We start from the raw sequence: 24860 nt of genomic DNA, 5'->3' as shown, positions 1-24860 counted from the left end.
CTGGAATCAGCTAAATTTTAGCTGAATGAGCTAAAACGGGTTAAAATGGACTCTTGGACACTTGGAAGTGGATTTGAATTGAAACTGGAGCACTTTAACTCCTGGTGAACTTAAGCTAGACTCAGAGGAATACGACTGACTGTGAATGACTGACTCAGAGACAATTGGCTTAGATTTGAGTGAGAAATGAGCTCATTTCTGAAGAAATGATCCCATTTTGGCAGGAATGATCAGAAATGAAAATGGCCTTCTCACTGTGAACTCAGGTGTGCTAGAAATGACTGACATTCTAACTATTCTGAGTTTATAAATGAGCTTGGTTGACTCCGACTGACTGGGGTACGGGATTACCTAGGGGTAACATGGTAATTTTCTTAATAAAAAGTGGGTAAAATGGTAATTTTCTGACACAAACTTGGGGTTTGACTCCTACACTGACCTACCAGGGTTGGCCTTCACACAAGGGATATGTCTAAAAATGGATGAGGAAAATTTAGGGTGTTTACACCAAGCCACCATATCTGAAAGCCTTAAAATCAAGGTATGAAGGTCCATGACATGCTTGAGATCTTCAAGCATGTACAAATCAACCTACCATTGCTAGATGTCATTCAACAGGTGCCGGCTTATGCCAAATTCCTCAAGGAACTATGCACTCAAAAGAGGAAATCTAGAGGAAGAGTTCCTACCAAGGTCTTTCTGACTGAGCAGGTGAGTTCGGTGCTTCAGCATCAGACTCCACCAAAGCATAAGGACCCTCGTGCTTCGATCATTTTATGTATCATAGGAAACATTCAGATAGAACGCGCTTTGCTAGATCTTCGAGCAAGCGTGAACATTCTGCCTGGATATTTCTATGACTTATTTGGGCTAGGAGAAATGAAACTGACCCCGATGACACTGCAACTAGCAGATCATTCCGTCAAAGTGCCGAGGGGTATCTTGGAGGACATGCTAGTGACAGTGGAGGACTTCTATTTTTTGATGGATTTCATCATCCTTGATATGGAGGGTGTGGATAGCCAGCACCAGACTTCGATCATTCTGGGCTGACCATTCTTGGCGACTCCAAATGCATGTATTAATTGCAGAACCAGAGCCATGGATCTATCATTCAGCAACCGAAAGGTCAGATTGAACATTTTTAATGTCGCAATGGGTCCAGCTCGAGATGAGGAGTGCTTCCAGTTCGATATTGTACAGGAGTTAGTGGAGGCACACCCCGAGATGTACATGACAGATGAGTCCTTAGATTTGTACTATACTGTAGGAGATAGTCATAGTGATAGTGTAGATGTGTCGTCTATATCATCAGGTGCCCATCCTTGGAGAGGGAGTTTTGAACCTCTCCCACCACTTGCTAAGGCCTTAGTCAGGCCGTCGATAGAGTCTCCCCCAGAGCTTGAGTTGAAGGCCTTGTCAGACTCACTCAAGTATGCATATTTGGGAGACGATGAGACATTACCTGTGATTATCTCTTCGCAGCTCACTGAGGAGCAGGAGCATAGATTGATTGATGTTTTCCGAGAGCACAAGGTAGCCATTGGCTGGGGAGTAGCGTATTTGAGAGTGATAGATCCTTCATTCTGCATGCACCGGATTCATTGCGACGAGATTTCTAAACTGGTGTGAGACATGCAGAGAAGATTGAATCCCAACATGAAAGAGGTGGTGAAAAAAGGAGGTGGTCAAGTGGTTAGATGCTGGGATAATCTACCCCATTTCTGATAGCTAGTGGATGTGATCATGCAAACTTTTTCCTCTTATTCCTATTTTCTTTCTCTTTGCCTTTCTAGCCTCTATTTTCCTTTTTAAAGGGGAAATAAAAGACAGAAAATAAGAGAGAGAAAAAAAGGAAGAAGAGAGATGAACCCTTTTGCAAGTCTCATTTGACCAAAAAAATGTTTTGAAAAATCACTCGCCTCCATTTTGAAAAATTTGTGGGAAAATGGAGAGACGGGATTCGCTCGTCGATACGAGATTCAACCGTTCCTAGCGCCTTTACCAGGAGTAATCGAACCAAGGATCAAATTCATGCCTTTGCTTTGCCCAAATTTATCTAAGTAATTATTCTAAGTCCTAGATGCACATTGAATCAGGCTTGTGCTATGATTTTGAACATGAAAAGAATATAAATTTTTAGAAGTGCTTGAGAAAATTTAAGAATTTCTAAGTGATTTTGGGAATGGATTCTTGAAAAGCATCCTTTAGGAAATGGACCGAAAGTTCAGGATTTGACTTAAAATTTATTGAAGAATATTGTAAATTGCAACAGTGATTTTCTGAAAGACGCGATAAATCGCAGTACCGTAAATTGTCGAATGATTTGCTAAAAGTCATTGTAAATCACATGATGATTTATGGAAAAACACGGTAAATCACAATAGCGATTTATTGAAGGATGTCGATAATCAGATGACGATTTTGAAATTCAAGAATTTGAAATGAATTTAAAAGCATTAAAATCGAAGATGTGGAAATCGAATCCAAAGTCAAGTTTTTTTGGAATTTGAGGTCTGAATTGAATTGAGAATCGAGATTGGGATTTTGAGAGAAATAAGGAATAAAATTCAAAGTTGGAATGTAAAATTCAAAGATAAAAATTTTAAAATAAAATTGAAAATTGGGAATCAAAAATGGGTATTTGGAATATGATTTAAAGTTAAAGGGAATTGAAAATGAAATTGAGGAATAAGATTGAATTTATAAAGTGGAATAAAACAATGACTTGGAATTTAGGAATGAAAAACATCTTTTGAAAATTATTTCAAAATTCACTTGAAAATTTGAAAATGGTTTCAAAGAGGTGAAAAATGCTGATGCAATTCTATCTTAAATGATTAATTTATTAAAAGGGAATTTGAAATAAGGTTTTGAAAAAGCATATTTCATTCTTTAAGTGAATTGAAATAAGATTGAAGATATAATACATTTCTGACTATGGCCATAAAATGTATTATATAATAATCGTATTTAAATTCATTTGAAGAATAAAATACATTTTGGTGCCTTTATAGAGTTTAAAATAAAATTAACTCTCAATATATCCTGACTATGACCATTGATATATGTTTTGAATTAATTTTAAGTTAAACTCTGAGAAAGGAAGAAAATATTTAGAAAAACATGATGACTTTTTTTTAAAGAGATCCAGTGTGGACCCAATGTTATTCCATAAAAGATGAAAACCCTAAGTTTTGTTCACATTTTGACTATGGCCATAAATGCAAATCGTGAACTTATGATTTAATCACCTTTTATTAGAATGGTGCTTGTGCCATTCGTGTTTCACCATAGTGTTATTGGAAATGAAAATAAAAATGCAACATATTGATTATGAAAATGGAAAGTTAAACTACATGCTCATTCATTCTAAGCTAACCATAAAGTAAACTTCTCATTAATTGATTTATTACAACCATTGAATTGATAAAACGATTAAAAAAAAAGAAATAAAAAATAGAAAATCTTGCAAAATGAGCAAACTTGTTAGAAATAAGTGTAGGCTTTTATGGATTTTTCTCCAATTATTGAAAATTTGAAGAATACATCCAAAATTAGCCTTTTATGCCTTAGAAATAAAGAGAATCAAATAAAATAAAAGTGAATGATGTATGACTTTGCAAAACTTTTGAAAATGGTGCTTTGGAGTTTTGAATTTTCGAAATTGGGGTTTTAAAACATATAAATACATTTTAAAGTTTGAATTCAAAGTGAATTTAACCTTGAAATTGAGATTTTCATGAAAATATGTTGAAAATGATTGAGATAAAGGCAAATAAACTCTAAAGTTTGTTTGAAATGAAGTTAAGTCATTGTAACTTGATAAAATTCATTTTTTTATTTATGAAATACAAGAATTATGTTTGAGAAATTGAATTTAAAAAGTGATAAAATGCCCATTTTGACTTCATTTTAACAAAGCAATGCTTCTTTACAAAATCAGTTTTTGAAAGATGCAATGAATGAGGTCAATGACCTTAGAGATGTCTAAAATGATATGCAGATGCATAACAATCTGATGAATATTGTATAATTGAAAATTCTAAGCAATCATTTGAGGAAAACCCGAGTTTGGATTCTTTCATCCAGATAATACAGTATTTTGCAGAATCAGGATTTTGCAGATGGAGTTGTCGGAGCATTCCGAGTGAATGGAAGTCTTCAACGATTTGATTTTGACTCAAAATAAACTTATGGATTCAAAACACAACAAGGAAGCATTTTTTTTTTACAAAATATCAAAATCATTTCTGAAACTAGAGTTATGATCAAAACATCAGAGCATTAATTTAAAAAACAGGAAATTAGATTTTACCAGACAGGTTTCAGTAAACTGGATGTTACAGTGGCTAAACAGACCCAATTTCTCTAAAATTTAAAAGCAAAGTTGCTCAATTAAATCAAGAAACCAACCTAATTTATAGAATTAAAAAATCAATTTAGGTTTGAAAATGGAGACTTCAATAAGTCACTATTTCCAAACAGGAAATGAACCTGTTACGGAATTTGAAATTCTGTAACCTGTCTCGGTTTTCAAAATCTTTGAAATATCAAATGAGCATAGAAAGTTATAAAACTTTCCATATATAAACTAGACACAAAGAGGAAGAAAACTCTTTTTACGGATATGAAAAATGATCTCCCGTTGGGGAGATATGACTCTTACAAAATGAACTAAAACCTGTGTCACTCAAATAAGGCAAACAAATAGGGGTCTGGTTTTAGATCTAAATGAGGCATCAAATGACTATATAAATCGCTGAAAATTTATAGGAATAAACTATACTCCATAACAAAGACACCACTTTTTACGTATTTGAAATCCGATCTCTAGGTAGAGAGATATGGCCCTAACAAATTTGTTATAATTCGGGTAGCGATTTACAATGATTTATTACTGAACAACACTACAAATCGTAGTTAAAGACCGGACAACACTACAAATCGTAGTTAAAGACCGGACAACACTACAAATCGTTGTAGGATGATCGAACAACACTATAAATCGCTGTAACTCGTTGGAGACCCAGAAATACTACAAATTGTAGTTAAAAGACCGGATAACACCACAAATTGCTGTGGGGCCCATTGGAGACCCTAAAACACTACAAATCGTAGTTAAAAGATTGGACAACACTATAAATTGTTGTGGGGCTCTTTGGAGACCCAAAAATACTACAAATCGTAGTAGACACTCATTGGATACTCAAAAAATTGAACAATGATTTGCTGTAGAATGTTGTCAATCATATGACGATTTGTTGAAGGTGGGCAACAACAATCATGACATGGGGGCCAAAATCAGAACATATACAAAATATGGATATAGAATTTTGGTATTTAATCAAAATAAAATAGCAACTGACCATGAAAAATTCTAAAAATTTACAGGGACAAACTAGACATATAAACAAAGATAACTCGTTTTACAGAATTTAGAAAATGATCTCCCATTTGAGAAATACAATTCTGACAAAATAGATCAAAATCTGAGCTGTTAAAATGACACAGGGTGAAAGGGTTGTGGTTTTTGACCCAAAACTGGTACGAAAACACTATAGAAATTATTGAAATTTGATATGGACAAACTAGATTCAATTTAAAAAATAACCCTAATTACGGATTGGAAAGATCATCTTTGGTTATGGAGAAATCACTCCCGCAAGTTGGTCCTGATTCTGCTAAAATCTTGACGGTGCAAAATAATAGGTTCTAAATCTCGATTTTTAAAGTAGGTCAAACAAACTTAGAATGATCTGGTTTTTTGTGGAGAGCATGAAGACATATGTATAAAGTTACAGTAAAAAATTCAGATTGAAATGAGCTCTGATTACATACAAATTGATAGATCTAAAATGCACTAGAATTCAAAGTATAATCTATAGTGCAACTGAACATGATGAAAGCAAACTGCACATGCGTAGATATTCAAACATGAGATCTAATACCTTAAAACATGAATGAATGCATGGATAATGAAAAATTAAGACATAAAATGTACTGAAAGAAAACCAAAATGGCTGAGGCACAAATCTAACTTGTTATAGCCTATTTGAAAGAAGGATTTGATCTAAAAAGATCAAATCACTTCAATCCTTTTGGCTCAATCAAAATATGTTAAACAGAGATTAAAATACAACAAATAGGAAGATGTAAACTCAGATTCTAATCCATTAATCAAGCTATGACAAGAAGTCTTAAGCGATTAGAAGAGGAATACTCACCTTGACTGAACGGGTCCGAAGGAAAGGGCTGAAAACTTCTCCAAATTTTGTAAACTCCAAGTGTAGATGAGAGATGAGAGAGAGAGACTGCTGACCACCAATCACTGATCATCCTCTCCTCTCTTTTTTTCCTCTCTTCCTCTTCTTATTCTTCTTTTTCCTTCTTTTCCTGCTCATTTTCTGCTTCTTTTTCTTCTGATTTTATGTTTTTTTCTGGTTCTTTTCCTCCTCCTTTTCTTCCTCTCTTTCCTCCTTTTCTTCCCCTTTTTCTGGAGGGTCTAGGGTTGAGGCAACATCGGGTGACCTTTCTTAAAAAAATGTTTTTTATGATTTTAAAGGTTTTAAAATCTAAGTTAAAAAAAATATAATGGAGAATATTAAAAATAGCAGATTTAAAAGGAGGTTTTTGCAAAAGGATGGTTGTTTTCAAAAGATTTTTTTGAAAAGAGCTCTTTAAGCTAAAAGAGGCTTTTGAAAAGGAGGTTCCTAAAACCGATTTGTTTTTTTCTTTTTCTGTATTTTTTTGTGTTTTTGAAATAAAACTCTAAAACTGAAGGGAGATAAAGGGGTTCAAAACTATTTTTATTTTTTATTTTTGCGAAATCTTTACAAAAGAGAGGTTTTTCTGAGAATTCAGGTTCAATTTTCTCAGAAAACGGGTTTGGATCCGGTTTTTGAGAAAATCTTCAAGTTTTTTTTACCTCGAATCGAGAAATGAAATGCATCGGACCCAAATAGACACCGAATGGATTGTCTGAGCCTTTCAGAAAATATTTTTGTAAATTTAATTTAGAAATTGGATGGCGAGGCTCAGATTTAGATTTTAACACTGGGTCTAGATCCAAAATCGAGTCAAATACATAAAATGAATTTGATTCGTGTAAAACTTGAGAAATAAACTGAAATTTATATTGAAATTGACTCAATTTTCTCAGAAAATGGGGTCAAGTGCAAAAGGGGAATATTTACAACATTTTAAAAAATTTGGGGTGTTCACAGATGCCCCTCTCTGCTTCTAAGCCGGTTGAAAGTCTAGCTTAGTGGCAAAGAAAACACTCCAAATTTTGAAAAATGCCCCAGTTAGAAAATCTGAACTGGGTGTAAAAGAGTTTATTTGAAAAGACATGTTTTATCAGGCTTAAAACCTTATCCTGAATGGTTTTAGGGAGACGAAATCCTCGAGAATGACACGATTGGATAACAGACATGAGAAAATCATGATGGGATTTTGGGATGAAGATCCCAAAATGGTGGATAATAAGAATTTTGATCAAGTTTCATGGGTGAGATGAGATCAACTTTTTGAAATGACTCAGGTTTAGCCCTTAACCTGGATTGGATGAAGATATATCAAGATGAATTGAATGAGGAAAGCAGCACATGAGGACCTTGATGGGACATTTTTTTGAGAAAAATGCCTCATGAGATGAAGCTCAAATATGATCCTTTTTGGACGGATGCGAAGAACATGGATTCCACTATGGGAAACTATGATGAGACTGGAAGAACACACCTCGTCTAAACGAGGAACCTTGTTGAAACAAGGCTCAGGTTTTACCCAAACCTGAAAAAGGAAGATACCTCGAGAGGAGAGGTTCAGGCTTAACCCTTAACCTGAAAGGGATGATACCTCGAGGAGCGAGGTTTAGGCTTAACCCTTAACTTGAAGGGGTCGACCATACAAAATCCTCAAAATAAAGAAACTATGATGGGACCTTGGGAATTGGATGAACAAATCCGAAAGAGGTTTGCGAAAGGAGAAAGATGGGGTTCTTTAAAGCTTGGAAAAGGGATTGATCTTGGGCGTCTCATTACTGAGACTAAATCAGCTTTTAACAACAAAAGACTTTTTGCAGAAAGTTCAGGTTTAACCCTTATTTTGAGCGGGAAGTACCATACAGAATCCTCGAATGAAGAAATCGTGATGGGATTGGGAGAGATACCTCACCTGAATGATGTAACTCTTTTGGGAATGGGAGAGATGAAAAATAAGGAGATGTGAGGCAATTCTTTCGACAATATGAAAGATGAATAAGGTAACAGGTGGCAAATCTTTCAACGGTGTAAAAGATGAATAAGGTGATCCTTTTATCAAAGAGAATGTGAATCTTTTGACAAAGTGAAAGATGGACGATCCTTTTAGCAAGGAGAAGGTGAATCTTTCGGCAGTCCGACAGATGAAGAAGACGATCCTTTTAGGAAGGAGAAGGCAAATCTTTCGACCAAACTAAAGATGAAGAAGGCGATCCTTTCAGCAAGGAGAAGGCGAATCTTTCGACAAAGCGAAAGATGAAGAGGGCGATCCTTTTAACAAGGAGAAGGCGAATCTTTTGACAAAGCGAAAGGTGAAGAAGGGGATCCTTTAGAAAGAAGAGGGCGAATCTTTCGACAGTCCGAAAGATGAGGAAGGCGATCCTTTTAGAAAGGAGAAGGTGAATCTCTCGACACAGCGAAAGATTAGGAGGGTAATCCTTTTAGCAAGGTGAAGGTGAATCTTTCGACAAAGCGAAAAATGAAGAAGGCGATCCTTTTAGCAAGGAGAAGGCGAATCTTTCGGCAAAGCGAAAGATGAAGAAGGCGATCCTTTTAGCAAGAAGAAAGGCAAATCTTTCGGCAATGCGAAAGATAGATAAGGCAATCCTTTTAGAAAGAAGAAAGGCAAATCTCTCGACAATGCGAAAGATGAAGAAGGCGATCCGTTTAGCAAGGAGAAGGTGAATCTTTCGACAGCGAAAGATGAGGAGGGCAATCCTTTTATCTAGGAGAAGGCAAATCTTTCAGCGATGGGAAAGATGAGTAAGGCAACTCTATGAAAGAGGGGATGGCAACTCTTTCGACTATGCGAAAGAAGGAAAAGGCAACACCAAGATGTATCAAAACGGATACCAAGTTATTATTTCTTATCACAAAAAGCTGGAAAATATTGCCAAAATGATAAAAATTGTAGTTGATTCAAGGTGATTGAAAGCAAGCACATTTGTTTGAAAGATATTTCCTCTTCTACCTAGAGTATTACCGCCAACTGGGCCAACTCTGTAGAATTCAGGATCAAGGTCAAATTATTGATGTTGGTTTTCTTCAAGGAAGCTATCAATTCCCTTGATATGAAAAGAGAGGAAATATTCTTAGCTTCATAAAAGCAATTGAATGAAAAGATATTGATAGAAGAATTTCACATAGATAAAGAAAATTCTTGGCAGTTTTGGCAGTTTGATATTCTGGGGCTTTTCCCATGATGATCTTTTTGCACTTTTTTTGAGTCATGGAGCTTTTCTGTGGCTTTTAGGAGAAACTTATTACATCATCCTTCATTTTGGAGATGTCCTGACTTTTTCTCTCTTTTTCGAGGAAGAGTACATCACAAACTTCTTTATCTTGGAGATGCTCCGATCCTTCTTTGTCTAAAAAATTATGCTGATGATATTGGCTCACTCGTCAAAAGTCTCTGGATGATAGCAGAAATCAAATATCTTTTAGGGTTTGTCAGGAGGTTCATCGCAGTCGCCTTCATCTTGACGAAGATCTGAACGTTCCCTGGAAGGATCCGTCACAAACTCCTTCATCTCGATATGATCCAAATCTTCTTTGGCCCTGGGGTCTAGCTTGCATATTCATCTTCATCTTGACGGCAATTGAGAGATTCCTTTTGCAGATATTTGATTGCAGCTTAAATGACTGAGGAGATATGGATTGGGTAGATTCTTTTATTGCACAGGATATTTCCATTGCCTTACTACCAGAAGAATGGTCTTTAAGAATGTGCCATAGCTATGATCAATATCAGTTCACTTATGTCTTTTCAATATCATTGAATTTTCCTTCGCTAGTCATATCAAAGATTTTTCTTCATCCTCTCGGTTGACCAACAGAAAATCTGAATTTTGAGTCTTTCTTCACAACAACTTCACCCTTTTGGAAAGAACACTAAAGGAGATTTGAGGAAATTTTCTATGTAATAAAAGCTTGAGATCAACAAATATATTTTTTTATGGCAATTTGGAAAAATATTCCTGAAATCCTCGATGACAGAAATTGCTTGACATCGAGTTTTGACACATCAGTGGGATTCAGGAGAAAAATCCAACACAAAGATGAATTCTGAAGGACAATACAAATTTGGAGTTTTGAAGACAAGTTTTACATGAAATTGGATTTTGAAGGTAAGCCCAACTCAAAAGTTGGTTTTGAAAGAACATCTGAATCAGGACTCAGATTCTATAAGGAAAACTGGAAAATTTGAGTCAAAACTCGAGCCTTCGAAGGAAAGTTAGGAAGTTTTGGTTTTTAAGGAGAGAAAATTCAGGTCGAAACCCAAATCTTCAAAGGAGAATTCGAGTTGAAACTCACATCTTCAAAGGAAAGCTGGATGGTTCGAGTCAGAGCTCAAATCTCAAAGGGAAACTTGAAAGTTCAGATCTGGAAGGAAAGAAAACTCGAGTTAAAACTCAAATCTTCGAAGGAAAGCTGGACAGTTCGAGTCAAGGCTCGAATCTCAAAAGAAAACAGGAAAGTTTAGATTTTGAAGGAAAAGAATACTCGAGTTAAAACTCAAATCTTTGAAGGAAAGCTGGAAAGGTTCGAGTCGGGGCTCAAGTCTCAAGGGGAAATTTGAAAGTTCATTTATTGAAGGAAAGAAAACTCGAGATAAAAACTCAATTTTTCAAAGGAAAGCTGGAAAGTTCGAGCCAGGGGTCGAATCTTAAAAGAAAATTTGGAAAGTTTGGGTCGAAAACTTGAATCTCAAAGGAGAATCGGAAGTTCGAGTTGAAACTCGAATCTCAAAAGGGAATCTTTAATCAGAATATTGAATTTTGAAAATCGCCAGTGCGAGGACTGGGATTGAAAGTTTTGAGAATGACCAGTTCGAGGACTGGATTATTCGACTTGTAATGAAGAAGACCATCATGGTTGATTGTATGTGGTCTGATTTCAGGATCATCTTCTTATCCTGAACGGGAAACGAATAATATTGAGGGAAATTAATGAAAAAGGGATAGAAATTGATGAAAGATTGACAAAAATTGAGAAAAATTAAGGAAAGATTGATGAAGATTGTAACCCGAAGGCTTGAAATTGAGAATTGGATGACCGAAGGTCGAAATTGGAATTAGAGCTTTGATTTTTGAGGAATGGTTAGTGCAAAGATTGAACCTGGGGTGCTAACTGATCAGTCATCTAGATGCTAGCACGAGCACTAGGCATACCAGTACGAGCACTAGATTTTTGAAAATACATCAGTGCGAACTCTGAATTTTTGAAGATGCATCAATACAAGTACTATTTTTTTTTGAAAAATGCCCCAGTATGAGCACTGGGTTTTGAAATTGCACCTGCACGAGCTCTGGCTTTTCCGACCGAGAGTCGGAAGAGGAGACCGACATTTTCAAGACATTTGGAAATTGAAGTGAAAATGATTGTCGGGGTTTTCACGATTATCCCTGATCCTGAAGGGGAAGAAGGAAATAAATTGACAAAAGTGATAAAAATTGATGAAGAGTAAAATTGATAAAGAAAAGATTGATAAAGATTGACAAAGCAAAAATTGAAAAAAATTAATAAAGAATCAACAAAATTGATAAAAAATTGACAAGGAACAAAAATTGATAAACTCTATGAAAGTCTAGTGAAAAATTGGTAGAAATTTGATAAAAATTTGATGATAAAAGACTTCAAGAATATCCCTTATCCTGAAGGAAGAAGGACCTCGCAGGACGAGGTTCAGGTTTATCCCTTAACCTGCAAGGGAGGAAGAAAATACCTCGAAGGTTGAGGTTTAAGTTTATCCCTTAACCTGCAGGGGAAGAATAAAATACCTCGAAGGCTGAGGTTCAGGTTTATCCTTAACCTGAAAGGGAAAAAGGAGAGAGGAATACCTCATGGGAAAGAAGCATCAGGTTTATCCCTTAACCTGAAAGGGTAAAAGGAAAAGATTGATAAAATTTAATAAAATTTGATAAAACTTAATAAAAATTGATAAAATTTTGATAGTAATTTGATGAAAATTTGATCAAATTGAAAAATGAAGAAAATGGATGAAACAAATAAAGATAACAAGATTGACCGAAAATTGATAAGACTTTGAAAAAAAAGAGTTCGTCTGATCCTGCCTGCATATGGGATCTTTAAAGTGAGAGGAGAATGTTTATTTGAAAGACAGGTGAAAAATCATTTTTGGGAAGGAAATCAACCGCAAGGTTAAATTGGGAGAATGATTGACGTCGGAGCTGATCTTTGAAGAAGAATCAACACGAGGGTCGATTTCTGAAGAAAGATCATCATGAGGGTCGATTTTTGAAGGCAAATGGTTCGAACATATTTTGAAAAAGAAGATCAACACGAGGGTTGATTTTTTTGAAGGCAATGGTTCAAAACCACTTTTTGGAAAAATAAGATCAACACAAGGGTTGATTTTTGAAGATAATGGTTTGAAATAAGATCAACACAAGGGTGGATTTTTGAAGATAATGGTTTGAAACCATTTTTAGAAAAGAAAATCAACATAAGGGTTGATTTTTTTGAAGATGATGATTTGAAACCAGTTTTGGAAAAGAAAATCAACACAAGAGTTGATTTTTGAAGATAATTGTTTGAAACCATTTTTAGAAAAAAAAATCAACATAAGGGTTGATTTTTTTGAAGATGATGATTCGAAACCAGTTTTGGAAAAGAAAATCAACACAAGGGTTGATTTTTTTTAAAGATAATGGTTCAAAACCAATTTTGGAAAAAAAGACCAACACAAGGGTTGGTTTTTGAAAAGGATTGGACCAAAATATTGAACCCTTGGCGATTGTAACGAAGATTTTGAGGAAAATTTTCAAAATTTCATGATTTTGAAAAACCCTCTTAGGTAATATCATTTCTCTCATGAACAATGTTAGGATCATCCCTCCTAAAAAGAATAGGAATTTAATGTGTTTTAATAGAAGCCGATAACAAAGAAGATTTTCGAAATGAAAATATAATTTTTCAAAAATAAATGTCCCCGTGTGGCAAAGGAAGGAAGTATTTGATATCAAAGATATGGAGAAAATTGACATTTTATTGATGAGCAAAACTGATAACAAAGACTGAAATATTTACAAGTACTTTGACCAAAAGGTCACAAAAGACTGGGCTGACTGGCCCCTACAAGGTGACTGGCCCCTATAAGGTGACTCGCCAAAGGGGAGGAAAGTAGAAAATTTTGGCATGATCAATCTTCTGAGTAGTCTGGGAAAGGCTTGGTCATGATGGCCAGCTCGTCTTCCTCTTCGTCTTCAACAAGGAGACTCTTGTCGATGCAATCCTGAACAATTTTTTTGAAGACGAAACAGTGATCGGTGCCATGCCCCACTGCCCGATGGAACTTGCAGAACTGATTCATGAACCTTCCCATGACTGTGGAAGGATTCGTGGCCTTTGGGAGTCTCACCAATCCCTTGGTAAACATGAATTCAAGGGCTTCTTCGAACGATTGCTTTAGGGGAGTGAACTCACGGTCATTAATCTAACCTTCACGCTTTATCTTTTCCTTTTGCGGAAAGTTAGACTCAGACGGCTTGTCATTTTGCCTGGAAGACTTTTCCCCTTGAGTTGTACTGTGGTTCTAGCCACTTTTGCTGTCATTTTTATTTCTCCTGTTGTTGTTGCTATGATCATTGCCAGAGGTATCAACTGAGTGAGTGAACGGTGCCTTCTTCTTATGGTCTTGGATATTCTTGACCAAAGGCATGCCCTCATAGAGTCCATTTTCCATCCCTGACTCAAGCCATTCGGCTCGCTCAATCAATTTGCTAAAGGATTTCGCCAGAGAAGTGCCGATGAGGCTCCTCAGAGGCTGAGAGAAATTGTTGAGGATTATCTGCAGCGCATGCTCCTCTGGGATGGGAACCTTCATCTTGTTACAGGTGCTTCTCCACCTGTGAATGAATTCTCCTACTCTCTCGCTCTCATTCTACTTCAGATTATACAAATGATTGAGAGTGGGCGAGGCCTCAACATTGAACACGAAGCGCTCAATGAATAAGTTCACTACTTTATCGAACTCTCGTAGTTCGATAGGATTGATGTGATTTGCATACCACCTGGCGGTTGTTCCTTCCAAACTGCGCAGAAAGCAAATGAACAAAGCCCTGTTATCTTTCTTGGAACGACAGCACTCTGCATAGAATGTGGCCAGATGGGCTTTAGGATTGCCCATTCCATCAAACTTGAGGAACTTGCGAGGGGAGATTCTCTAGGTTATCATCCCCATCTAGGCCATCGTAGAAATCTTCGCCATAATAGGTTTGCTTGCCCTTGCTCTTGGCCTGAATATCTTTGATTGCTCGAGTCATTTCCTTCAACTGCTCGCGCATCAGATCCTCAGCTGAAGCAGGCTTGTTTACAGACTCGAGTTCCTCAGTTGTTATCTTCATAAACTGCCGTGGAGGATTCTGATTGAAGACAAACTGCTCTTCCTCTTCTGACTCTTCTTCTGCTGATTCTGTATCTTCAGAAGTAGTGTCTGGCTGGACCTTCTTTTTGGTGATTCTGACTTGCTTTTTCACAGGCTTCTTCCTCAGTTTGCTCTTAGGAACTGCCCTTTTCAGACTGACTTCGGCTTGCTCTGACATCATCTTGGCCATCATCTTTTAGAGTAGACCATACATAGCTGGATAAACATCATCCCCCTTGTTCTGGTTTTGTCCCCTTGATGCCTTAGAAGAGTCCATTCTTTCCATCTCGCTGCTGCTGTATTGCTGAGCAGTTTCCTTTCCTGTCTGCGTCTGAACCACGTTTTTCTACGAAGTAATTGAAGGGTTTAGACTGAAGAATTTTTAGGAAAACATTTTTGACAAGAGAAGGAATCAGGTTAAAATGGGTTGAAAAAATGATATCCCATTACTAGGGATTGAGTTGTCACAGAATTTGTGACAATTGCGTTGTTACTCTACGGGGAGGAATAAACAATTGAAAATATAAAGAAAATTGCTATTTTGAAAATGATATCTCTTGACGGAAAGAGATTTTATCTATGAAAAGGTAAACAAGAATTTTTTTTTAAAATAGAATCAGAAGATACATTGGAAAGATAGGAGGGAAAAGAATTTGAAAATAGATGGAAAAGATTTAAAATTTTGAAGAATTGCAGGCAGGATTAGAGAAATTTGAAGAAATCAGAAGAAATCAGAAGAAGAAAAAGGAAAATACACCTGGGTTTTAAAAACAAGGAGAAAATTTTGTATAATATACCCAAAGTTTTGGAAAATATAAGGAAAGTATAAAATATCACACAAACACAGTCGTACAAACAAGGATGCACAAACAACACTCCCTAAAGCTGACTCTAAATGCAATATTTAAAATGGCTTGTAGGACCTTAATCCTAACTCTATGGTTCAGAACATCTGATTCCAATCAAGGTAAGTCGATATACCCAAGCCGGAGCTCGAAGTACGTGTCATAGAAGTATTTCTTCGGTTCTAAGGTAATGACTTCCCAACATCCTTGAGCACCTACCGATATACCTCGGACTATAGCCCTTAGGTACATGGTAGGGGGGGCGCTAACCCAAATAAGTTCTTCAGTTGTGAGGCTCTCTCCTGAACTATGGTTCAGTGAGACAGCCCAACAACGTGAAGACTGGGACAATATAGGTAGTGATGTTTTCAAAAACATGTTCAACATACAATAAAACCAGACGTCTCTAATGCAAGTCCTAAAAGAGATAGAATTTAAATGAATAGAAGCATACACTTGCATATATTGTTTGCATTCAATCCCTAGAATGAAGGAGAGTTGTATTGCAGACCTAAGTCTAAGTGAGCATGGATAGTTCTCCTCAATATAGTCCTACCAAACCATACTTAGATCCTATATGCATTATGTCAGCTTAGGACAGAGTCTAGGCTCCTAAGGTTTGCATGGAAGTGAAACTGACATTTATAGAATAAAGACTTAGATAATAGCAAAGCAAAGCAAAGGCAAAAATTCGACCGGACGGAGACGAGTCCCATCTCGGTCGCCACTCCTATGATCATGCAAACGTTTTCTTCTTATTCCTCTTTTCCTTCTCTTTGCCTTTCTAGCCTCTATTTTCCTTTTTAAAGGGGAAATAAAAGACAGAAAATAAGAGAGAGAAAAAAAGGAAGAAGAGAGATGAACCCTTTTGCAAGGTCTTATTTGACCAAAGAAATGTTTTGAAAAATCACTCGCCTCCGTTTTGAAAAATTTGCGAAAAAATAGAGAGATGGGATTCGCTCGTCGGTACGAGATTCAATCGTTCCTGGCGCTTTTACTAGGAGTAATCGAACCAAGGATCGAATTCATGCCTTTGCTTTGCCCAAATTTATCTAAGTAATTATTTTAAGTCCTAGATGCACATTGAATCAGGCTTGTGCTATGATTTTGAACTTGAGAAGAATGCAAATTTTTAGAAGTGCTTCAGAAAATTTAAGAATTTCCAAGTGATTTTGGGAATGGATTCTTGAAAAACTTCCTTTAGGAAACGGCCCGAAAGTTCAGGAATTGACTTAAAATTTATTAAAGAATACTGTAAATTGCAAGAGTGATTTTCTGAAAGACGCGATAAATCACAGTACTGTAAATTGTCGAATGATTTGCTAAAAGTCATTGTAAATCGCACGATGATTTATGGAAAGACACAGTAAATCACAATAACGATTTATTGAAGGATGTCAATAATCAGATGACAATTTTGAAATTCAAGAATTTGAAATGAATTTAAAAGCATTGAAATCGAAGATGTGAAAATCGAATCCAAAGTCAAGTTTTTTTGGAATTTGAGGTCTGAATTGAATTGAGAATCGAGATTGGGATTTTGAGAGAAATAAGGAATAAAATTCAAAGTTGGAATGTAAAAATCAAAGATAGAAATTTTAAAATAAAATTGAAAATTGGGAATCAAAAATGGGTATTTGGAATAGGATTTAAAGTTAAAGGGAATTGAAAATGAAATTGAGGAATAAGATTGAATTTATAAAGTGGAATAAAACAATGACTTGGAATTTAGGAATGAAAAACATCTTTTGAAAATTATTTCAAAATTCACTTGAAAATTTGAAAATGGTTTCAAAGAGGTGAAAAATGCTGATGCAATTCTATCTTAAATGATGAATTTATTAAAAGGGAATTTGAAATGAGGTTTTGAAAAAGCATATTTCATTCTTTAAGTGAATTGAAATAAGATTGAAGATATAATACATTTCTGACTATGGCCATAAAATGTATTATATAATAATCGTATTTAAATTCATTTGAAGAATAAAATACATTTTGGTGCCTTTATAGAGTTTAAAATAAAATTAACTCTCAGTATATCCTGACTATGGCCATTGATATATATTTTGAATTAATTTTAAGTTAAACTCTGATAAAGGAAGAAAATATTTAGAAAAACATGATTTTTTTTTAAAGAGATCTAGTGTGAACCCAATGTTATTCCATAAAAGATGAAAACCCTAAGTTTTGTTCACATTTTGACTATGGCCATAAATGCAAATCGTCAACTTATGATTTAATCACCTTTTATTAGAATGGTGCTTGTGCCATTCGTGTTTCACCATAGTGTTATTGAAAATGAAAATAAAAATGCAACATATTGATTATGAAAATGGAAAGTTAAACTACATGCTCATTCATTCTAAGCTAAGCATAAAGTAAACTTCTCATTAATTGATTTATTACAACCTTTGAATTGATACAATGATTAAAAAAAGAAATAAAAAAAAAGAAAATCCTGAAAAATGAGCAAACTTGTTAGAAATAAGTGTAGGCTTTTATGGATTTTTCTCCAATTATTGAAAAATTGAAGAATACATCCAAAATTAGCCTTTTATGCCTTAGAAATAAAGAGAATCAAATAAAATAAAAGTGAATGATGTATGACTTTGCAAAACTTTTGAAAATGGTGTTTTGGAGTTTTGAATTTTCGAAATTGGGGTTTTAAAACATACAAATACATTTTAAAGCTTGAATTCAAAGTGAATTTAACCTTGAAATTGAGATTTTCATGAAAATATGTTGAAAATGATTGAGATAAAGGCAAATAAACTCCAAAGTTTGTTTGAAATGAAGTTAAGGCATTCTAACTTGATAAAATTCATTTTTTTATTTATAAAATACAGGAATTGTGTTTGAGAAATTGAATTTAAAAAGTGATAAAATGCCCATTTTGACTTCATTTTAACAAAGCAATGCTTCTTTACGAAATCAGTTTTTAAAAGATGCAATGAATGAATGGTCAATGACCTTAGAGATGTCTAAAATGCTATGCAGATACATAACAATCTAATGAATATTGTATAATTGAAAATGATAAGCAATCATCTAAGAAAAACCCGAGTTTGGATTCTTTTATCCAGATAATACAGTATTTTGCAGAATCAGGATTTTGCAGATGGAGCTGTCAAAGAATTCTGAGTGAATGGAAGTCTTAAGAGATTTGATTTTGATTCAAAATAAACTCATGTATTCACAACACATCAAGGAAGCATTCCCTTTTTACAAAATATCAAAATCATTCCTGAAACTAGAGTTATGATCAAAACATCAGAGCATTAATTTCATAAATAGGAAATTAGATTTTACCGGACAGGTTTCAATAAACTAGATGTTACAGATGCCAAACAGACCCGATTTCTCCTAAATTTATAGGAAAAGTTGCTCAATTCAATCAAGAAACCAACCTAATTTACAGAATTGAAAAACCGATTTTGGTTTGAAAATGGCGACTTCGAGAAGTCACTGTTTAAAAATAGGAAATGAACCTGTTACGGAATTTGAAATTCTGTAACCAGTCTCGGTTTTCAAAATGAGTATAGAAAGTTATAAAACTTTTCAGATATAAACTAGACACATAGAGGAAGAAACCCCTTTTTACGGATTTGGAAAATGAACTAAAACCTGTGTCACTCAAATAAGGCAGACTAATAGGGGTATGGTTTTAGATTCAAATGAGGCATCAAATTACTTTAGAAATCACTGAAAACTTACAGGAATAAATTAGACTCCATAACAAAGATACCATATTTTACAGATTTAAAATCCGATCTCTGGTTAGGGAGATATGGCCCTGACAAATTGGTTATAATTCGGGTAGCGATTTACTCTGATTTGTTACTGAATAACACTACAAATCGTAGTTAAAAGACCGGACAACACTACAAATCATCGTTGGAGACCCAGAAATACTACAAATCATACTTAAAAGACCGAACAATGCCACAAATTGCCGTGGGGCTCATTGGAGACCCGGAAACACTACAAATCGTAGTTAAAAGACCGGACAATGCTACAAATACTTGTGGGGCTCTTTGGAGACCCGAAAACACTACAAATCGTAGTAGAGACTCATTAGAGACCCAAAAAATTGTAACAATGATTTGCGGAAGAATGTTGCCAATCAGATGACGATTTGTTGAAGGTGGGCAACAACAATCATGACATGGGGGCCAAAATCAGAACATATACAAAATCTAGATATAGGGTTCTGGTATTTAATCAAAATAAAATAGAAATTGACAATTAAAAATTCTGAAAATTTACAAATATGAACTAAACATGTAAAAAAAGATAACCCGTTTTACAGAATTAGAAAATGATGTCCCATTAGGGAAATAAAATTTTGACAAAATAGATCAAAATCTGAGCTGTTAAAATGACAATATGATAGGGTTGTAGTTTTTGACCCAAAACTGGTATGAAAACACCATAGAAATTGCTGAAATTTGGTATGAACAAACTAGATTCAATTTAGAAAATAACCTATTTACGGATCGGAAAGATCATCTTTGGTTAGAGAGAAATCACTCCCGCAAGTTGGTCGAGATTCTGCTAAAATCCTGACGGTGCAAAATAACAGGTTCTGAATCTCGATTTTTAAAGTGGTCAAACAAACTCAGAATGATCTAATTTTTGATGGAGAGCATGAAGACATATGTATAAAGTTGCTGTAAAAAATTTAGATTGAAATGAGCTTTGATTACATACAAATTGATAGATATAAAATGCACTAGAATTCAAAGTATAATCTAGAATGCAACTAAACATGATGAAAGCAAACTGCACATGCGTAAATGTTCAAACATGAGATCTAATGCCTTAAAACATGAATGAATGCATGGATAATAAAAAATTAAGACATAAATTGTACTGAAAGAAAACCAAAATGGCTGAGGCACAAATCTAACTTGTTATAGCCCATTTGAAAGAAGGATTTGATCTAAAAAAATCAAATCACTTCAATCCTTTTGGCTCAATCAAAATATGTTAAACAAAGATTAAAATAATGCAAATCGGAAGATAAAAACTCAGATTCTAATCCACTAATAATGCTATGACAAGAAGTCTTAAGGGATTAGAAGATGAATACTCACCTTGGCTGAAGGGGTCTGAAGGAAAGGGCTGAAAACTTCTCCAAATTTTGTAAACTCCAAGTGAAGAGGAGAGATAAGAGAGAGAGACTGCTGACCACCAATTGCTGATCGTCCTCTCCTCTCTCTTTTTCTTTTCTTCCTCTTCTTATTCTTATTTTTCCTTCTTTTCCTGCTCATTTTCTGCTCATTTTATGTTTCTTTTCTACTTCTTTTCCTCCTTTCCTCCTTCTTTCCTCCTCCTTTTCTTCCTCTGTTTCCTCGTCCTTTTCTTCCCCTTTTTCTAGAGGGTCTAGGGTTGAGGTAGCATCGGGCGACCTTTCTTAAAAAAATGTTTTTTATGATTTAAAGGTTTTAAAATCTAAGTTAAACAAAATATAAAGGAGAATTTTAAAAATAACAGATTTAAAAGGAGGTTTTTGCAAAATGATGGTTGTTTTCATAAGATTTTTCTGAAAAGGGCTCTTTAAGCTAAAAGAGGCTTTTAAAAAAGTGGTTCCTAAAACCGATTTGTTTTTTTCTTTTTTTGTATTTTTTTGTGTTTTTGAAATAAAACTCTAAAACTGAAGGCAAATAAAGGGGTTCAAAACTATATTTTTTTTTTCTATTTTTGAGAAATCTTTACAAAAGAAAGGTTTTTTTGAGAATTTGAGTTCGATTTCCTCAGAAAACGGGTTTGAATCTGGTTTTTGAGGAAATCTTCAAGTTTTTTTGACCTCGAATCGAGAAATGCAATGCATCAGACCCAAATAGACACTGGATGGATTGTTTGAGCCTTTCAAAAAATATTTTTGTAAATTTAATTTAGAAATTGGATGGTGAGGCTTAAATTTGGATTTTAACACTAGGTCTAGATCCAAAATCGAGTCAGATACAGAAAATGAATTTGATTTGAGTAAATCCGAGAAATAAACTGAAATTTATATTGAAATTGACTCAATTTTCTTAGAAAATGGGGTCAGGGGCAAACAGGGAATATTTACAACATTTTAAAAAATTTGGGGTGTTCACAGATGCCCCTCTTTGCTACTAATCCGGTTGAAAGCCGAGCTTAGTGGCAAAGAAAAGACTCCAAATTTTGAAAAATGCCCCAGTTAGAAAATTTGAACTGGGTGTAGAAGAGTTTATTTGAAAAGACATGATTTATCAGGCTTAAAACCTTATCTTGAATGTTTTTGGGGAGACGAAATCCTCGAGAATGACACAATTGGATAACATACATAAGGAAATCGTGATGGGATTTTGGGATGAAGATCCCGAAATGATGGATAATAAGAATTTTGATCAAGTTTCATGGGTGAGACGAGATCAACTTTTTGAAATAACTCAGGTTTAGCCCTTAACCTGGATGGGACAAAGATATATTAAGATGAATTGAATGAGGAAAGCAGCACATGAGGACCTTGATGGAACATTTTTTTGAGAAAAATGCCTCGTGAGATGAGGCTCAAATATGATCCTTTCTAGACGGATGCAAAGAACATGGATTCCACGATGGGAAACTATGATGGGACTAGAAGAACACACCTCGTCGAAACAAGGAACCTCGTTGAAACAAGGCTCAGGTTTTACCCAAACCTGAAAAAAGAAAGATACGTCGAGAGGCGAGGTTCAGGCTTAACCCTTAACCTAAAAGGGATGATACCTCGAGGAGCGAGGTTCAGGCTTAACCCTTAACTTGAAGGGGTCGACCATACAAAATCCTCAAAATAAAGAAACCATGATGGTACCTTCGGAATTGGATGAACAAATCCGAAAGGGGTTTGCAAAAGGAGAAAGATGGGGTTCCCTAAAGCTTGGAAAAGCGATTGATCTTGGGCGTCTCATTGCTGAGACTAAATAAGCTTTTAACAACAAAAGACCTTTTGCAGAAAGTTCAAGTTTAACCCTTATCCTGAGCGAGAAGTACCATACGGAATCCTCGAATGAAGAAACCATGATGGGATTGTGAGAGATACCTCACCTGAACGATGCAACTCTTTTGGTAATGTGAGAGATGAAAAATGAGGAGATGTGAGGCAATTCTTTCGACAATATGAAAGATGAATAAGGTAACAGGAGGCAAATCTTTCAACGGTGTAAAAGATGAATAAGGCGATCCTTTTATAAAGAAGAATGTGAATTATTCGGCAAAGCGAAAGATGAAGAAGGCGATCCTTTTAGAAAGGAGAAGGCGAATCTTAGCGACATTTCAACGGTGCATGATGGCTATTCTCTCTGACATGGTGGATGATGTCATGGAGGTTTTATGGATGATTTTTCTGTGTATGGCTCTTCATTTGAGGATTGTCTCCATAAACTTACTCGAGTACTTAGTAGGTATATGGAGACTAATCTTGTGCTCAGTTGGGAGAAGTGTAATGTCTCAGATTTCCAAAACAAAACTAAGTTAAAATTTTCATGAATTTCTTTTTTTTTCTTTGCAGCGAAACATAGAAAAGCTTTTAATAGCAGAATCAGACGATAATGAGTCGTCAGTGCGACGCCCCTAGATTTCCCAATTTGTAAAATCCTTTGGATTTTGGGTAAACTTTTTTTTTTAAAACAAAAGTGCAAGTGCGAAAGTACCAAAACAAGGAAAAACAAGCGGCGAACTCTGAGGCGGGTCGCAGGAGTGAAACAACAGTGAAAGAGACAACTTTTATTAATCATATCACAATTAGTACAAATCATTTCCCTTATACAAAACCAACGACTACCTTTCTGGAAGTGTGGGTTCAGAGTCCGCTGCAGCACATCGAGCTCTATCGCACGCAAAAGTGCAAGTGCGAAAGTACCAAAACAAGGAAAAACAAGCGGCGAACTCTGAGGCGGGTCGCAGGAGTGAAACAACAGTGAAAGAGACAACTTTTATTAATCATATCACAATTAGTACAAATCATTTCCCTTATACAAAACCAACGACTACCTTTCTGGAAGTGTGGGTTCAGAGTCCGCTGCAGCACATCGAGCTCTATCGCACGCCTAAGCAAAACACCTGTATCCCCATAAAACGGGGTCAGTACTCTTTCGAGCTGGTGAGACAAACCAATCATAATAAACCAATGTGTGGAAATCGAGAGCACAGTTTAACAAGAACACATAGAATGCTTAACTAATTGAACAGCTACATCATAAGCAAGTGTATAAAGCTACACATGAAACAACCAACGATAATTAACAGCAATAACATGGTATGCATCAAGGAATATAATCTAATACAATTCCTAACATTTGTAACATGGCATGCATTACAAAACAATAAATCACTAATGTAACAATTCAAAAGACTGTGACATGCAAAAAAATGTGTCATCGTGAACTGTGCACAGATACAAGTGGACAAGTATGTGCATCGTGTCATAAGTGCAAGAACTAGTCAAGTGACATTACCAAGCATTGCACATTATGATGAGAGAGTTAGAAACATTTTGCCACGGTGAAGCGTGACTCACAAGCTGTGCCAAAGTTCATTAACCATGTGTTACAACCATAAGCGAGCTCATCTCGCTAAGTGGGTCCATCGCCCACAAACAACTCGCCAAGGAGTTGAAAATGTCGCATAAGTCTCACTAGACTGCGATTCCCATAAGTGTGCCTCAAACTCCCTTCATACTTAGGGAAAATACATGTAATTTTGCCATAGTGATTCGTGAAATCAAACATAACGAGCGCTACCATGACTATGTTCATTTGATAGCATGCACCTTAGGTTTCGTAGTTATGTAAAAACCTCATTTTATAAGAAGCATTAACAAGGCATTAATTGCAACATTTTTTGATTTATGCATAAGCGGCTACACCAACAACGAGGGTGAATCTACACCACACAAATCATAGCTTTGTGCCAACATAACTACGTATATGTTTGTTTAACATATGACATAGGGTTCTTAATTACGCAACTCTTTGAAAGCACTCGATAAGGAGTCATTTACACAAACTTTGCGTTCTATGCATGAGCGAACACGTGCATAGATATGCATTCGCATTGCCCATATGGTGGGTTGTCATGTATCGCGCAATCATAACCATATTTACATAAATTTGCATTGGACAATGCGCACTCGTCGTAACAAGTTGTAAATAGTCAAAACACTTAATGTATTCATTGGGATATTAGATCCCGCGTAGTTTACTAACACGCAGCCCCAAAGACTGCAGTCCGGAGTTGCTATCGAAGCCAAGAAAATGTGGTGAAAATAGGAGGAAGTTCCAACCGTTGGGTTGGTGTTGTCCCAAATAGGCCGGCAACCAATCCATCCACAACGGTGCCATGGGCACCCAACGCACACAT

At 35.6% G+C, this 24860-nt stretch overlaps 1 protein-coding gene across 1 annotated transcript; it reads left to right on the top strand.

Annotated features, from left to right (window-relative positions):
• The first annotated feature begins 543 nt into the window (after positions 1-543).
• Positions 544-1053, top strand: LOC149832390 (uncharacterized). Its single transcript, XM_090013238.1, has 2 exons — positions 544-618; positions 712-1053. The coding sequence occupies exons 1-2, from the start codon at positions 544-546 to the stop codon at positions 1051-1053; spliced, it is 417 nt and encodes a 138-aa protein (XP_089869364.1).
• The last annotated feature ends 23807 nt before the right edge of the window (positions 1054-24860 follow it).

Source organism: Nuphar pumila, chromosome 7 (genome assembly GCF_984573655.1).
Source record: "Nuphar pumila chromosome 7, dmNupPumi1.hap1.1, whole genome shotgun sequence".
Taxonomy (NCBI): domain Eukaryota; kingdom Viridiplantae; phylum Streptophyta; class Magnoliopsida; order Nymphaeales; family Nymphaeaceae; genus Nuphar; species Nuphar pumila.
This window is presented reverse-complemented; position numbering and strand designations above follow the sequence as displayed.